Genomic DNA, 17,851 nt, shown 5'->3' on the forward strand with positions numbered 1-17,851 from the left:
CAATGAGACTGGGAGTTGCTAATAAGAAATGCAGATGGCCTCAGAAGGGCAGCAGTGACCACAGCAAAGGACAGAACTGAGGCTGTCCGCTGCTGTGCTGTGCACAAGGCTCCAGGCTGCTGCAGCCCGGCTGGATTTGCATTTTCTGAGAAAGGCCTTGCTGAATTGCTATCTGGTTTCCATCTCCTGGCTCAAGCAATCTTTGTGTGTCGGTCTCCTTGGTACTGGGATGACAGGCTGTGTCTCACTGCCCTAGGCAAAACTGGGGGTGGATGGGGGGTCGGGGCTGTGGCAAGACCAGCCATTTAAAGTAATCCCGTTAAAAAAGATTGGCTTATGTTTAAGAGTAAAGTTAGCTGGGTGGTAGCAGTGGCCTTTAATCCCAGCACTGGGAGGCAAAGGCAGGTAGATCTCTGTGCATTTGAGGTCAGCCTGGTCTACAAATGGAGTCCAGGACAGCCAGGCCTACAAGAGAAGCCTTGTCTTAAAAAACCAAACAACAAGAACAACAAAAAGAACAAGGTTATTTTGCTCCTATTAATTAATCCCTCCCCCCTTTCTTGAGACAGGGTTTCTCTGTGTAGCCTTGGCTGCCCTGGACTTGCATTGTAGACCAGGTTGGCCCAGCTGCTCCTACTAATTTCAAAGTAAGAAATTACTAATTAATTGTAATAAATAAGGATTATCTAATCTATATTTTTAGTTGAGCAAATTTACATTTCCCAAGAACAAGGAATCCCAAGCAATACAAGATACAGTTCTACACTCCTCAGAGTTGCCGAGTCAGCGTCGAAGGAGGCCTGATAGAGGTCTCGGTACCGGGAAGCCAGGCTTCGGAATTCTTCCATGGATTGCTTCATCTACAAAGAAGTGGAAAACAAAAATCAGAGCACAGAAAACTCATCCTCAATAACAACTCAAATAAAAACCAAGTTGTCATTTTCCTAACTTTATTAATAAAATCAACAAAGGTGGCTGATGAGGTTATGTATGTCACAGGTGTCCTCTCGCCTCACCACGACAGCCAACACTGCTGCAAGTGTCCCCCGCCCTTCACTGTCACGCCATCCTTTCTGTATAATGTGCATCGCTGAGGCTGTTTAAACAACACCTCGTCCTATCAGCCAAGCAGATGAGTAACTGTTTGACACACACACCACTGGCTTTCACTGGTACAACCTTCCATTTTCGAAACTCTCTCAGTGTAAATCCACGCGCAAGGGAGAGAAGCTAGACGTGCCTGGTTGGAGATGCGGCCGCACCTCTGAAGGTCGCTTCCTAAGGTCATGGCGATTGCTGTGGCGATTGCGGGCGGGGGGCTGGTCCTCAGGCTGTTACAAGTACAAATAAGCTGCGAGAAGGCTTGGAGAAGGTCAATCCTGAGCTTTACAAACTCACACTGAAAGCTTAAAGGGTTCAGTGGTGTGCTGGCAGCCTGGAATAAAGAAAAGTTTGATACAGAGTAACCTGCCTCTTTCGATTCAACCAAGCCTAATTAAAAAACGCTGAGGGGGAAAGTGCACTTGAGTGGAACATGAACGGACAGTCTCTTATCTCTTCTCCACAAACGTCACAGGATGTTTTAGCACAGCATGGCAGCACACAGCGAGTAGGTGGCACTAGGGTCTGACCTGCAGTGACTTAGAGCATCAGAGAGGAGGGGGAGGGGTGCATGTGAAAGCTGTGCCTTTCTTTTTATTGAGGGACTCTAGCATGCAAGGATGTGCCTCCCCTGTGCCTGAGCCTTAGTCATGACACCAACAGGGAACACCTAAAGCACCATGGGAATCATGGGAATCATGCGACATCAGAGAAACTCACTGTTGGTAGTACTGCCTGAAAACCCGAACGTCTTGTTGACATTCAGAGGTTCCTCACTGCCTACACTTGCTAAATCATCAGTAAGACGCCATCCCAGGAAGCCCTAAGGACACTCTGAAGGAAAGGCAGCATTGGAACACACAGCAAGGAGGCAGCGACCAGCGCTCACCTGACCAGTGCTAACAGCTCACAGTGCCTAAAAGACTGGGGCGTGGGGGCTGTCTGGGAGACACAGCCTAGACTGTGAGTCTCACTGTGTCAGAGACAATAACAATGGCACATGGTTTACTCTTCTCAACGCTGGGGCTAATGCTTGGATGAGATGGCTCTAGGGTTAGCAGATACAAAATGTACCATGAATAGTCAAAATCACACAGTCCCATCTCACTTCAGCAGCTATATCCTAAACCTCTATTTTTTGTTTTTGTTTGCTAAACAGTCATATTTGTGTTACAGATATTAATTAGGCTAAAATAGAAAAAAACTGACAAAGCCATGAAAATTGATGTATAAAAACAGTTAACAAAGTTGTCATCTTAGCTGCTTTCCAGTCTGTGTTTGGTTGTGTAGGTACAGCCACCTTTCTTACCTTGTAGAACTGACACTGTATTCCTACCCACACCTTCCCCTGCCTCACAACCCTGGCACCACCATATTACTATCTCTGTGAACTAAAGCACGTGTGCTCCCCACCCCACCCACTGCAACAAGGGGGGAGGGGACCAGGGTTAAGCAGCTGCCAGGCAACACCTCAGCTAGATCTCAGACCATCTCCTAAACACATACAATCTTTATTTCTGCAAAGCAAGACCCCTCTATTATAAAGCGCTACACTGGAATTAAACAGGATTTCAAACCCTTCTCACTTCTCTCTCTTTTTTTTGTAATGTGCTGAATTTCAACAGGAAAAAAAATGCAGCCCAAAGTCATACATCAGGGTACTGAATCAACAGAGGCAAGTCTACGCACATCAAAGGAGCTCACGAGACAGCCACCTGCTTTTTTCCTATGTAGATTCCATCTTTACTCTCTAGCAAGCCTAACCAACTACAGACACTACAAAAAGCAGAAGAGTGCTAAATACTCAACAGAATTTCACAAAATTATTTGCACCTGCCTCACTTATGTGAATCTATCTGCCTAGCTATTTTTTTAAAAAATTATTTTTATTTTTATGTGAACAAGTATTTAGTCCGCATGCACTGGATCCACTGGAGCTACAGTGTCAGGGTTGGGAGCCACTGTCTGAGTGTCGGAGCCACAGCTAGGTCCTCGGGGTAGCTGCCAGGGCGGAGCACCAAGGCCCTGCTTGGCACTTTTTACCATTGAATGATCAATAGTTTCCTATTCTACATAAATTAGAAACCAAATAACTTTATTGATCCAAATCAGTAACTGTAGCTTTCAATTTTCTCTGGCATTCATTGGCCTGATATAAGCGTAACAACCTTTTCCTTTTCCAGAACAGTCAAGAGCAAAGTGGCGCTCAGCGCTGCCTTGCCCATCAATTCTAGCAGGATTTCCAATGTACCACAGCTGTCCGCATAGCTAGTCTCTCTGACATTTAGTCTTTGTTTTCTGTAGAACACTGCTTTGGGGATGGCTCAGGCTTAAAACTATCTAAAATGTTATAAAGAGGCCCCAGCTCAACATATACAGTTCTTTAAGTCGGGTCACAATGCTTTAAAATGTTTACTGTTGAGTACATAACCCGTCACTTAGGGGAGAAACGCCTCTGACTAACACAGAAAGGGCTCTGTTTAAGGAAGGAGCTCTTATTGAGGGATACAGCTCATGCCAAGACTGTAAAATTTTCAAGAAATAAGAAAAATTAAGGGTCTCCTCTGTGCATTCCTTTCTTGGCACAGTAAGAATTGTACATGACTGATTGTTATTTCGGAAACCACAAGGGTTAAACAGTGGCACGTTAGGATTTTCATATTATAAAGCAGTGGCTTTCAACCTGTGGGTTGTGATCCATTTAGGGGGTCAAATGACCCTTCCACAGGGGTCACCTAAGACCATGGGAAAATACAGATATTTATAGTATGATTCCTAACAGTAGCAACATTACAGTTGTGAAGTAGCAATGGAAACACTGTTACGGCTGGCACAGCATGAGGAGCTGCATTTAAGGGTCCCAGCACTAGAAGTTATAAAGTAAAAGTCCCAGGGATGCTATGGCAGAACGCGCACTTGGCATGCAATTGGCTCCAGGTTCAATCCTCACCATTACTAAATGCCCTGCCAAAACCTCTACTCAGGGAGCAGGCAGACAAGAGAGAACGGGGCTGTGCTTGGTGGCAGCAGCGCACCTGGCTGGCCTCTGACCCAGTAAGAATCTGGAGGAAAAGGCCATCTCCACACCATGCACTCCTGACTGAGTCAGCAATCGTCTGGACACAAGCTTCAGCAGCCTAAGGACACTAACAAGAGGACAGCGTCCCAGCCACCGCCACTGCTGGGGAGGACTCACTGTTAAGGAGGCGATCCCTTTGTGGTAGAATTTCAAAGACTCAGCAATGCAGGAAAGTGCTGAACTGAAGCTGTCCTCCTGCAGCCCAGCCAGACACTGCTCCGCATGGGAGAATTCCTTCAGACTGTTCAGCCAGAAGTAGAAGTGCTCTGATGCGACCCGCGTCAGCAAACTCTGGTAGAGCTCTCGGGCCATGTCATGGTTGCCCTAAAAAAGAGAAAGGCCAGGGTGAGGCCCTACATCCAGCAAGTCAAAGACAAACCCAGTGCAAGCCCAAACACCACATCTCACATTACATAACTGTTTGACACAGTCTAAATATTTCTTTAGAAAAAAGTATGCCAAGTTGCTTTTATAACAATGCTTCAGGTCCATTACCAAAACAGTTCCAACGGAAAATAAGGAGACTCACGTCAGAATCTAGCTAAAATACAGAAAATGTAAGCACCTGTGTATCATTTTGCAGGAGCTATTTAGGAGGTGAAGGGAACCCCAGGGTAGAGCTACCTAGGGGTGGTGGTGGATGCCACCAACACCTTGGAGGCAGAGCCGCCCAAGACCCTGCAGTGCAGCTGGCTGCCCCACCACACTGAACAGCACCCACTTCCCTCTCCAGAGCCGCCGCCTCATGCTCCAGCTTCCTGTACTAACCGGGTTTGTGCTGCTTAAGGAAAACTCAACGATCAGGTTGGAGAAAGAATGAGAAGCAAATGTCTGCTGATAACCAGTGACCCAAACAGCAGGGGAAGTGGCTCTGGGTACAACAACCCACAGTAAAGTAAGTGATCCTGGCATTGGCTAGACGCAGTGTGCGGTGCCACCTTCTTATGATGCCAGCAAGCAAGAACTCAGAGCACTGCTAATGGGGAAAGTTAGGTCCTCCCCTTCGCCATCTCCAAAGCCCACGAGTAACAAGCAATTCTTGAGAATGGCCCCACGGGCTCATGAGTGACTGCTTAGTCCCCAGGGCCTAGGAGGTGTGGCCGTGCTGGAGCAGATGTGTCTGTCGATGCGGATGGTCTATGAGACTTCAGGTCAGTGTCTCCCTCTGCCTGCTGCCTGTGGATCAGGATATACAACTCTTGGCTGCTTCTCCAGTGCCTTCCTGTCTGTAGCCATCCCTCCTGCCATGACGACAATGGACTAGCCTCTTAAACTGTAAGGACGTCCCCAGTAAGATGCTTCCTTTTATATGAGTAGCCTTGGTCGTGGTGTCTTCCATCTTTATTTTGGGCTCTGACTATAAGGACCACATCATTTAGGGTGTATGCTCTGACATCCCACCCACCACCACCTTCACTCAGAAGGGAGCCCGTACCATCCTGGAGGCCTGCCTGGCAATCCGGTACATGGTCCACCCACTGGAGACGCCGTCGAGCTGCTGCCTGATGACCGCCTTCACCTCCGCAGACAATGCTTTCTGGCTGGCTACAAAAATCACAGTAGCCAAGCTTACCTAACAGACAGCAAGTGAGAAGACATGTAATCTTACTCAAAGACAAAGATAAAAGTTATAGACCAAGCATTCAGGGCCCATGAGATGGCCCATCAGGTAAACATGAACGCTGCCAAGCCTGACTCCCTTGGGTCAATACCTGCAAGGCGGAAGAAAAGAAATGACACCTGAAAGTGTCCTGGGACCTCCACACACACATCTATACAAAATATCTAAAAAGGCATGAGGAAAAGGAAAAAAGAGGGGATTTCTATGACATTCATTTCATTTATCATTTTTAAGTCATTAAGCAACTTATTCCTTTAACTCGAGTCCTGCGTATAAAGAACTAATTAGAGAAAATGCTCACAACTCAGGGCAGATGACTGACGATAGGATCACAGTGAAATCCATCAGTGAGATCAGACATCAATATAAATTATCAGCCAGTCAGGCAAACCACGGAAGCCGACTTGTAGCATAACATTTACACAGAGCTACAGATGCAAAGCAATGCGTGCGTTATTCTGGGGCACATACTGAGGATGTCCAAGTATAGCACAGGCAGAAATGATGAACATCACATTCAAGATGGTTGTTTCCAGGGGATGGGGGGAAGTTACCACAGGAAATGTGACAGCTAACCTTTACTATAATCTGACTGGATTTAAAATTACCACGTGGGCTGTGTAGCTTTATGTCTAGCTAAAGTCATATGAAAAGAGAGAACTTTAATTAAGAAAGTACCCCTGTAACACTGTGCTGTAGACAGCCTGTAGGCCATCTTCTTACTTAGTGTCGATGATGGAGGGCCCACACACCCCTATGCTGGAGGTCCTGGGTTCCACAAGAGAGCAGGCCGAGCAAGCCTTGAGGAACCAGGAAGCAGCACCCCCCACGGCCTTTGCATCAGCTCTGCCTCCAGGTTCCTGTCCTGTCTGGGTTCCTGCCCTGACTTCCTTTGATGACGAAGTGTCAGCCAGAGAAGCCCTTTCCTCCCCAGCCTGCTTTGGTCATGGTGTTTTGTAGCAGCAGTAGAACCCCTGCCTGGAGCACCGCGGAGTCACAACTCAGGTGTTTACAGAGACGCTCAACTGAGGCGCACAGCTGGTCCTGAACATGGACAGCACCTTCTCTTGAGCTAGGGTCCTGGACTGAATAACAAAGACAACAACTGGCCCTCCCCACTCTTAGCTGTCTGGCTTCATCTGATGTGACAATCGCAGGCTCCTGTAGCCACGCCCTCCCCACCATGATGGATAGCTGTAGCCACGCCCTCCCCACCATGATGGATAGCTGTAGCTACGCCCTCCCCACCATGATGGACAGTGGCTTCTTAAACTGTGAGCCCAAATAAACCCTTCTTCCTTAAACTGCTTCTTACTGTGTCATGGCAACAAGAAAGGTAAGTAAGACAGGTGGAGATGGATGGGTTTTAACTGTATAGCCAATACTGGTTTCTTTTCCTTTGAGGCAGGGTCTCTATGTAGCCCTCACTGTCCTAGATCTCACTATGTTGACCAGGCTGCCTTTGCTCTGCATCCCTACTGCTGGGATTAAAGGCATGCATGCACTACCATGCCCAGCATAGCACTGTTTGTTTTTCCCAGCAAAGTTACAGATGCAAACATTTTACTGTATTCCTTCTTAGATTTAAAAAACAAACAACAACAACACCCCTCATGTTCTACATTTTAAAACTGCCTTTAGTAATAGTAATAAAAAAGACAGGGATCATTAGATCAAATGCCACTTCAACAAAAGACAAATGTAGTTAAGATAGTATGCAGAGCGAGAGACCTTGAACTGCTCAGCCCTAAATGGGTGTCTGCATCAAGCCCCTCCCCTTGGGGCTCAGGAAGGGTCAGAAAAGGAGGCAGAAGGAGGGAGAGCAGCTGGAAACAAGGCCCTCCAGGACCACACGAACCAGACTGAGCAGCTTGCTCAGGGTCTCATCAGGTCCTCTGCATATGACTATAGCTCCTGAGTGTGTGAGCAAGACAGTCCCTAACTCTCCTGTCCTCTCTGGAGCTCTTTTCCTTCATTTGTCTCGTCTAATTCCAATGTGTTATTTTTGTTTTATCTTAATTACATTAGTATCCTTTAGAAGCCTGTTTGTTTTCTAATGTAAAAATCTCAATTGGAGGAGGGGGAGGAACTAGGAGGAGTAGAGGAGGGGAAAACAGAAACACAATATATTATGTGAGAAAAAAAAATCTATTTTCAATAAAAGGAAAAAAACCAAAATTGGCTACATGTTCCTTTGTGTCACTGATCCTTGTGGTCACTGCATGCTGTCACTCTCAGGTGTCAACCCTTTCTGCAGACCTCCACAGAGGCTTCTGCTTTCCCCCAGCAGCCCGGCACGTAGTCATGTCCAGCAGGTTTCAAAGGCAGTTCTTACCAGAAGCTCCTGCTGCTTGTCTGTGGCTGATCGTCCGATCACCCTGTAGAGCTCCACGAGGTCCCCAAGCATTCCGTCTCCCAGCACCGGGAGCCGCATGGCAATGGCCGCCAGGCAGTGGCACATGAGGATCCGGGCAGCGTCCTGAGAGCTGTGCAGCTGAGTGAGCAAAGTGTCAACCACTGACCGGCTCAAATGAGGCCGGCCCTTGGCCAGCTTCACCATACAATTGAGAGCAATCTGTACGAAAAGAGAAAACAGCCAGGTTTTGGCTGTGGCTCCTGTGCACGAGCTCCAGGCCATACTGCGCAAGGGGCGCGAGGACGCTAGCTATGCTTTAATGTCGCATACGAAGCTTTAAAGGAGAATACCTTGTAAAGACTATTCACAAGACAGATGAAAACCACAGGAGTAACCCAAAGAGGCCAATCGACAGCAGCCCCCAGGACGTGCTCTGAAGAGTGGTGTCTAAACTCCCCACGGTAGATCTCAGGGTGGTGACGGGCTGCAGACGCCTGTAAGCGCACTGCTCTGCACAGGCATGTTCAGCTGACCCATGACTTGGTTTCAGATGCCCTCAATGACTGCGAGCATCAGTGTAGGAAGACGTTGCAATTTTCTCTCTCTCCCTCTCCCTCTCTTAAAAGATGCATTTATTTATTTATTTATTATGTATACAGTGCTCTCCCTACATGTACACCCGAAGGTTGGAAGAGGGCATCAGATCACATTATAGATGGTTGTGAGCCACCATGTGGTTGCTGGGAATTGAACTCAGGACCTCTGGAGGAGGAGTCAGCACTTTTAACCTCTGAGCCATCTCGCCAGCCCCTGCAATTCTCTCTCAACTGAAATCTAAAACACGATGGCTGCAGTTTCTCCCTCAGGCCTAGTTTCTGACCTGTCCATTAGGCCAGCTAATGAAACTAACAACATGGAAGCATCTCACTTTCCCTAGATGATTGCCATGTGTCTAAACTTCACCCTCCCTCCCTCACATGACACAAACATCTCCCTGGCTCTAATCTTTAATCTCTAGAAAAAAAATGGGCTTCCTAGTCTTTCCTTCATACGACAACCCAGAAACTACAGTGTGATGAGAAGCACATGTGATGAACACAGAGTTGGTCACCTCATGCTCGGTAGCTGGGCAGCTGTGAACAAGTCTCTTTCTCCCTCTAAGCAGTTGAGGGGAACACATTTCAAGAAATATATATATATATATATATATATATATATATATATATATATATATATATATATATATTGCATCTTCAGCAACTTGGCACATACTACACAAACAGGTAAGTATAACAAAGGGGAGACTGTATCTACTATCTTAAAACTGTAACATCTCCTCGCTGCCCACTCCTGACGGCCTCCATATAGGGAGACTGTATCTACTATTTTAAAACTGTAACATCTCCTCGCTGCCCGCTCCTGACGGCCTCCATACTTCTCCATCCTCAGATGCCATCCTCTCAGTATCAACAGCACATTTATGGCCCTGAGTTATCTATAAATATTGCTTGCTTAGGCTCAAATAACCCTTCCTAATTACTAAAATTCCTTTTTCAAGGTTCAGCTCATAAGGCAGCCACTCTCAACTCTGCTCAAATCAGCACCATACCTCTGTTTACAGTAAGACCTCCTGCTTTTGTCTAGATGTTACAGTTCCTTACTGAAACGTCAACAGCCTACTGCATATGGAAGAGCCTCTAACACTGGAACCTTCCTGATCTCTACACACAGCCCTCTACAAAGTCCAGTATCATTACAATGTATAATTGTTGGCACTTCAGAAACAGGGGCAGAGGCTCCCGAGCTGGAACTGACCTGAAAGCTTCCTTCTGAGAACCAGATGGTCCCAGGCAAGCTTGGAGAACCAGCACAAGCTCTAGCCACACTTGCACTATGAGCCTCACAGGCCCAGATAAGCACAGCCCTCACCCCTCAGCAAGGAAACTTCTCTTTGCCACAGAGGGAGACCACTACAGAAACAAAACTAAAAAACAAAAAACACCCGTCAGAATGCAGAGTTGTGCAGCCCAGCCTGAACAGATACATCTACAACTACCGTACCTAGGCCCTAGAACACTGTGGAAGGGGGCAGGACGAGATTTAAGTAAGTGACAGAGGGTCAGGGAGGGAGCTGCTGTGAGCATGTGTCTCCTAAGAGCATCGGGGGCCACACCATGGAAGGCCCACCTGCATGGCTCCTAGACATGACCTGAGCGAGGTCAACAACAAGACCCAAGAACATGAAGCCCAGGAGGCCTCAGCTCTACAGAAAAACACACAGGCACCTAAGCAATGCTGAGAGAGGGAGAGAAAGTCTCCGCAGGGAAGAGCACACCAGCTGGTTACCCCGTACCAAAGGGTCGGCCGGAAGAAACATGCAAGTGACATTATAGAGTGAGCAGGTAGCACGCGCGCACGCACACACACACACACACACACACACACACGCATGCATGTAATAACAATTAATGAAAAACAGAGGTCATAAATTTGAAAGAGAACAAAGAATGGTATATGAGAGGGTCTGAAAGGAGGGAAGAGAGAAATAATGTAATTATATTATAATCTCAAAAGTAAAATAATTAACAACAAAGGTAGGATCTTACTTTGTAGTCTGTGTGGCCTAGAACTTACTTCATAGCCCAGGCCATCCTCAAACTCATAATAATCCATCCCCCCCCCCTCGTCTCTGCTCTTCCCCAACAGTACTGAGACTGCCAGGCTGAAGGTGAAAATTCTTTAAAAAACAAAAACAAACAAACAAATCAAGCCAGGTGTGGGGGTGCATGCCTTTAGTCCCAGCACTTGGGAGGCAGAGTCAGCCTGATCTACAAAGTGAGTCTAGGACAGTGGCTGTTACACAGGTAAACTCTGTCTCAAAAAACCAAAAACCAAAACCAAAACCAAAACCACAAAGAAACCAAACCTTTCTTCTCTTCACATGCAGATGTGTGCATACTGTGTCTGCATGTGTGAGTGCCTGAGGTGATCCATCTGAGGGATCTGCCCCAGTGGCTCTTTCCACCGTGAGGCCATCTCCTCACTCTCGCTCTCTAGCCAGCTTGCTACAGGGATGGTTCCACCCTGAGCTGGGATCACAGGGGCCACCACATCCACCTGGCATCCCATGAGCTCTGGGATCCACCTTCTTTCTTGCACAGCAAACACTTTTAACTGCTAATCCATCTCCACAGCCCCTGAAGGTGAAAATTCTTAACTGCAATTTTCCCCTTTGCTTAGAAACTACAACTCCCACCCTCTGGAAATGAGTGAATACTCAGCCCAGTAAGTTTATCAGGTTTTCAACTCATGATCCCATCAGGGTCATCGCAGACTGAGCCGTGTAAGAGCGCCGGGCTTCTGCTGTGTATACTGCCAACGGCCGCTGCCGGGCTTCTGCTGTGTATACTGCCAATGGCCGCTGCCGGGCTTCTGCTGTGTATACTGCCAATGGCCGCTGCCGGGCTTCTGCTGTGTATACTGCCAATGGCCGCTGCCGGGCTTCTGCTGTGTATACTGCCAACGGCCGCTGCCGGGCTTCTGCTGTGTATACTGCCAACGGCCGCTGCCGGGCTTCTGCTGTGTATACTGCCAACGGCCGCTGCCGGGCTTCTGCTGTGTATACTGCCAATGGCCGCTGCCGGGCTTCTGCTGTGTATACTGCCAATGGCCGCTGCCGGGCTTCTGCTGTGTATACTGCCAATGGCCGCTGCCGGGCTTCTGCTGTGTATACTGCCAATGGCCGCTGCCGGGCTTCTGCTGTGTATACTGCCAATGGCCGCTGCCGGGCTTCTGCTGTGTATACTGCCAATGGCCGCTGCAGGAGGCCACGTAACTGAATAAACAGACAGCTCAGCAGAACCTCTGCACCAAGCCTCAGATCTTTTCTGTTTTCCTTTTAGGAAATCCAGCGAAGAGGCCAGTTTTCAAGCTGCGCATGGTAGATACGTTTGTAATCCCAACACTCTGGTGGGCAGGGGTGGAAGAACTGTCCCAAGTTCGAGGTAATCCTGGGCTACATAGTGACCCCTCCTCCCCAAGGGTTTCTCCTCGTAACAGTGCTGGCTGTCCTGGAACTTGTTCTATAGACCAGGCTGGCCTCGAACTCACATCTTCCTGCCTCTGCCTCCCAAGTGCTGGGATTAAAGGTGTGTGCCACCACTGCCCGGACCATAGTGACAATTTTTAAAATGAAGGTCAAGGGGAAATGTTTAAACCGGGGGATGAAAAACTATTGCCTTTGGGCTAAGTCTATGCCCCTACTTGTGTCAGAGCAGTGGCAGCCTCCCTCCTGATATTACATTTTGTCCACGGATGCTTTTGCCTTATAATGGTGCAAGTGAGGGGCAACAGCAAACTAGAAGGCCTGCACCCTGGCATTATCCCACTTTAGGCTATGGAAACAGGCAGCACAGCAGGGTGTTGTCTTCACCTTCACAGTGGACTGAGCACCTGGGCTGTCATCCTGACTACAAAGCACCAGAAGGGATTCCAGGCCGAAGACAGCGTCTTGTTCCAGTGACAAGAGATCTGGAAGAAAACATTAGGTTTTAGGGTGGTCAGGGAAGATTAACACACAAACACAGACAGAAAGATACAAAGGAAACAAACATGCAAATTTAACTTTCCTAAAGAGGGGAAGATTGATCAAAATATGAGCACCATGTATGAAAACTTTAAAAAAACGACCTGATGAAAGCACATGCCATGCTGTCTCTGAACTGTCAAGGCTATCTTCAGATGCTCTCTTCAACTCCACCCCATTATTGAAGATATAAAAGAGTCAGGATAAATCAACAGGTCAAGTCAGGAAGCTATAAAGAAAAGCTGAAATCTTACTACCAGCTCAGCTAAGAAAAATACTAGGAGCAGAAACCTGCCCGACAGACACAAACCATGCAGGTGCATTTTCAGCTGGTCTAACAGCCTCAGCTTCTCATGAAAGCCAGCCACTCTTGCAAAGTACTAGCCCTAAGAAGCAAGCTGCGCTGTGTCCTGCAGCTGCAGCACTGTGCTGCCAAACACCTGCGCTCCCTGGGGCTGTGCATGCCGTAGGTACCTTAGGTCACGGAGAACACATAGTAACTTCCTATACCACATGCAAGAAATATTCTTTTTACAAGGCTCAAGTACTCAAATCAATCACATGTCCACCCTAAGAAGAAACAGCAGGACGAGCAGCACAGTGCTGAGGGAAGGGGGGGACTGCTGAACCTGTGGCCCCATGAAGGTCAGCGTGAGCACTGAGGCATGAGGGAAGGGGGGATGACTGCTGAACCTGTGGCCCCATGAAGGTCAGCGTGAGCACTGAGGCATGAGGGAAGGGGGGATGACTGCTGAACCTGTGGCCCCATGAAGGTCAGCGTGAGCACTGAGGCAGATATACTGGCCAAAATGCATTTCCCATTCTTGAATGCAGGTATGAAAATTTTCAAGTCTTACATTTAAAGATACCAGGAAGATAATAAAATATATCCTCCTTGTTTGTGCAACTCAGTTCAGTGTTACATGTATCTCACCTGTCATTAAGTAAAAACACCTACTATTTCCGCACATGGATAACATGAGTGATTTCCAGCTGCTGTATAGATTAAGTGTCTATCTTATGTATCGGCGAGTGCCTATCTTATGTATAGGCGAGTGCCTATCTTATGTATAGGTGAGTGCCTATCTTATGTATCGGCGAGTGTCTATCTTATGTATAGGTGAGTGCCTATCTTATGTATCGGCGAGTGCCTATCTTATGTATAGGTGAGTGTCTATCTTATGTATAGGTGAGTGCCTATCTTATGTATAGGCGAGTGCCTATCTTATGTATCGGCGAGTGCCTATCTTATGTATAGGTGAGTGCCTATCTTATGTATCGGCGAGTGTCTATCTTATGTATAGGCGAGTGCCTATCTTATGTATCGGCGAGTGCCTATCTTATGTATAGGTGAGTGTCTATCTTATGTATCGGCGAGTGCCTATCTTATGTATCGGCGAGTGCCTATCTTATGTATAGGCGAGTGCCTATCTTATGTATCGGCGAGTGCCTATCTTATGTATCGGCGAGTGCCTATCTTATGTATAGGCGAGTGTCTATCTTATGTATAGGTGAGTGCCTATCTTATGTATAGGCGAGTGTCTATCTTATGTATAGGTGAGTGCCTATCTTATGTATAGGTGAGTGTCTATCTTATGTATAGGTGAGTGTCTATCTTATGTATAGGTGAGTGTCTATCTTATGTATAGGTGAGTGCCTATCTTACGTATAGGTGAGTGCCTATCTTATGTATAAGCGAGTGCCTATCTTATGTCCCCAGCACCACACACGCCATGGTGAACAGAGGCGGGAAACAGGCAATACCCCATAAGACATTTCAGCTCCACACAGATTAGGCAGCCCTAAGACATTCTGCATCAGAACACTAGATGGCTGCAGCTACAGATCAGCGCCCACGGGCTAAGAGTAACGGGCTGAACACCCAGCCGCAGAGCTCTGACTTGCTGTACTCCATACCCGTACACGCCGTAGCTAGTCCTGGGTGCACTTACCTTTCTCTTGACAAGACACGGTTATATTAGTTAGCACTCTCACTCCATGAGCTGCGATGCCCCTGTTGCTATGGTAACAACACTCTCGGGCTAATTTGACTAAATCGGAAGAACTGGGAGAAGAACCTACATTTCCTAAACAAGCAGAGAAAAGAACACAAGATTACAATCCATCCGGTTCATGAGAGCAGATCAGCTTGGAGGTTCCCTGTTGTCTGTCAGTTTTATGAGAAAATCTCTAGTAAATTAACAGTGTTTTCTACTTTGACTCTATTGATAAGCAGCACCATTTCCTCTTTCTTGGTTGGGGTAACGGAGGAGTGTGCCCTCCATTTCCAGTGACTGTATTTTAAAATCAATATAGGACTTTCCCCATACAAACATTAATGAAAATTGACTGAGAAGCAGTACAGGAGCCAAGACTGCTCCTATAGGCTGCATCTCAGGAGCGGATGGATTCCTGCCCAGTTGGATGACGCCACTGTCACCTTCCTGTCAGATCAAGCAAGGTCAAAGAAGAACACTTAGCTTGCTTTTCCCTGCTCTAAGTTGCTGATGTTATACCTCAAAAGGCTCACGGAAGAATCCACAAGCACAGCTATCAAGAATACTGGGATTTAGTGAATTGACTATTTTTACAGAAGAGACCAGTACTAGGCTTTCAGTAGCTCGTGATCATGGTCACAGACCCTGCTGACCACAGCACTCTTCTATAGTGTCTCGTCTGGTCTACAAAGTGAGTTCAGGACAGCCAAGGCTACACAGAGAAACCCTGTCTTGAAAAACCAAAAAAAGAAAAACAACAAACAAATAAACAAGACAGATTTCCAAGTCTGTGATGTGAGTCCTCTGCCGTGGATATGCTACTGTAGGAAAGAAGGCCTTGGCTTTAAGCCTGCGAGCCCCAGGAAGGATCAGATCGCTGCCTTCTTGCCCCTCTTATGCCCTGGTCTCTCACGTTAAGAGGATCTTAATTCTTGAGCATGAAGTCAACATCTGAGGATGCAACAGGCATGAGCCAAGACGCTGCAGCTGGTGTAAGGTACAGACCCATCTACTGAGTCCTGCTTAGATGTGCCAATACCAGTTAGGTAAGATCTTTTTAAGATAAACAAAATATTATTCAGGTGAACTACACAGCCAGGCTCTTCAGAATTGTGGAAAATGAACTCCTAGGGTGTAGCCATGCCTTTTCTTGCTCGCATGATGTTGTATGACTTGATATTTTTTTCCTCAATTAAGATTTACTCTAAGAAAATTTGCTGGGGAGGGAGCAGAAAAGCCAGAAGGAAGCAGTGATTTTTCCAAGTCTGACACATCAGCAGAAACTCACTGCTGGCTTTTTAGAACAGCCCTGTGTGGCTTTGTGTCTGTCCACGCACATCAGTGCAGTCTGACATTTTATACACCACCAGGGTTGTAAACAGTGGCCAACACTGTATTTTTAAGGCATAAGATTTTTAAATTTTAACTTTATTTCTTTATTATTACTGGGTTTTTGTTGTTTTTGAAGACAATCTCTCTATCCCTGGCTGTCCTGGAACTCAGAGATCCTTTGGCTTCCAAGTGCTGGGGTTAAAGGCGTGCACCATCATGCCCTGTGATTTTTAAAAATGTAATTATAGCCAGGCACAGTGGTGCACGCTAGTAATCCCAGTACTCGGGGAGGCAGAGGCAGGTGGATCCCCAAAGGAAATCCAGGACAGCCAAGGCTACACTGAGAAATCCTGTCTTGAAAACACCAAAAGGAAGGAAGGAAGGAAGGAAGGAAGGAAGGAAGACTCTCCTAATACAAAGCCACATGGTTCTCCCATCCCATGTGACTTGTCTGCTTCCTTTCATCATTTTTTTTACACCTTATTGGGCTCAGCCATGCGACCTGCTTTGGCCACTACGACACTAGATGGAACAGAATGGCCTTCACCTGGCAGGGCGAGCACCCTGAGAACCGTACTAGATGCCTGAGTCAGACCAAGGAGAAGACACCTCAGCTAAAGCCTCGCCCCAGAGGCTCTCAGCCTCCTGACGCTGCAGCCCTTTAACACAGCTCCTTAGCTATGGCGACCGCCCCACTATTACATTACTTCACTGCAGCTTCATAGCTATGCTTTTGTAATCTTGCTACTTACATTATGAATCGTAATGTAAGTGTCTGAGATGCAGGATATCTGATATCACAAACCCCGAAGGGGGTAGTGACCCAGAGGTTGAGAAGGGCTGTTCTAGACCATGACTGGGGTGACCTTTGGCCAGGCAGTTCCAGCCACAGGCTCCAGGGGACGGCAGCCATGAGCGACCTCTGGAGGCACCAGAACTGCTAGCAGAATCCAAGCGAAACTGCTGTATGACAAACAAGAGCAAAGAAAACCGTGCGAACCTTGTTTTATGGAGTAGGTAGCAGATAGCAAGCAGCTCCTGGAATATTACTAGAAAGACTGCAACACTGGGGCTTTCTCACCTTGGAGGGGAGGCAAACAGCAGCTAGATCAAAGCCTCCAGACACATATGTAATCCACCGAACACACTGTGGCCTCAGCTTTGGTTCCAGGTCAGTGTACACAGATGACAGCACTGGGACCAGCTGTGGCACACAGCCTCTGTGGCAGCACCATATAGGAGCCGAACATCCCACAGTCACTGTCCTATCACCACCTTATTACTGGCGCCCAATGCAGTCTGTCACGGGAACTGTTATTCTAGGCCACATACGGACCTCACGTCAACGAGACGAGACTCTAAGAGAGCAACAGAAACACGCTTTCTAGCTTCTAGCAAGACATATGCAGGGATTTCCTTTACCCAACAAATTCATGCTATGTGGTCATGAAAAGAACAAATATACACACATTAGAATTGTTTAATTCAAATTAACTGATTGGAAAAGGCAGCAACAGAGATGAAATACAACTTTCATTAAAAGACAAAAAAAAAGGGCTGGAGAGATGGCTCAGAGGTTAAGAGCACTGTCTGCTCTTCCAACGGCCCTTAGTCCAATTCCCAGCAACCACATGATGGCTCACAGCCATCTATAATGTGATCTGGTGCTCTCTTTAGGCTGAAGGCACACATGCAGGCAGAGCACTATATGCATAATAAATAAATAAGTCTTAAGGAAAAAAAAGAACAAAAAACTTTAGCCTTAAATCTACTGGATAAG

General features: G+C 47.1%; 1 protein-coding gene and 1 long non-coding RNA gene across 2 annotated transcripts in view; both read right to left on the reverse strand.

Moving 5' to 3' along the window:
- Positions 1–17,851, reverse strand: part of LOC311601368 — a 128,679-nt gene that overhangs the window by 9,905 nt on the left and 100,923 nt on the right. The gene's annotated exons all lie outside the window — the stretch shown is intronic.
- Positions 1–17,851, reverse strand: part of INTS7 (integrator complex subunit 7) — a 71,394-nt gene that overhangs the window by 7,094 nt on the left and 46,449 nt on the right. Inside the window, exons 9-15 of the mRNA XM_084788524.1 lie at positions 14,695–14,829; positions 12,590–12,687; positions 8,137–8,376; positions 5,616–5,753; positions 4,298–4,504; positions 1,241–1,435; positions 757–860 (exon numbers count right to left, since the gene is read on the reverse strand). Of these exons, the coding sequence (XP_084644650.1) occupies positions 757–860; positions 1,241–1,435; positions 4,298–4,504; positions 5,616–5,753; positions 8,137–8,376; positions 12,590–12,687; positions 14,695–14,829 (1,117 nt within the window). The remainder of the gene's footprint in view (positions 1–756; positions 861–1,240; positions 1,436–4,297; positions 4,505–5,615; positions 5,754–8,136; positions 8,377–12,589; positions 12,688–14,694; positions 14,830–17,851) is intronic.

This window comes from Acomys minous (genome assembly GCF_964271855.1).
Source record: "Acomys minous genome assembly, chromosome: 1".
Taxonomy (NCBI): Eukaryota; Metazoa; Chordata; class Mammalia; order Rodentia; family Muridae; genus Acomys; species Acomys minous.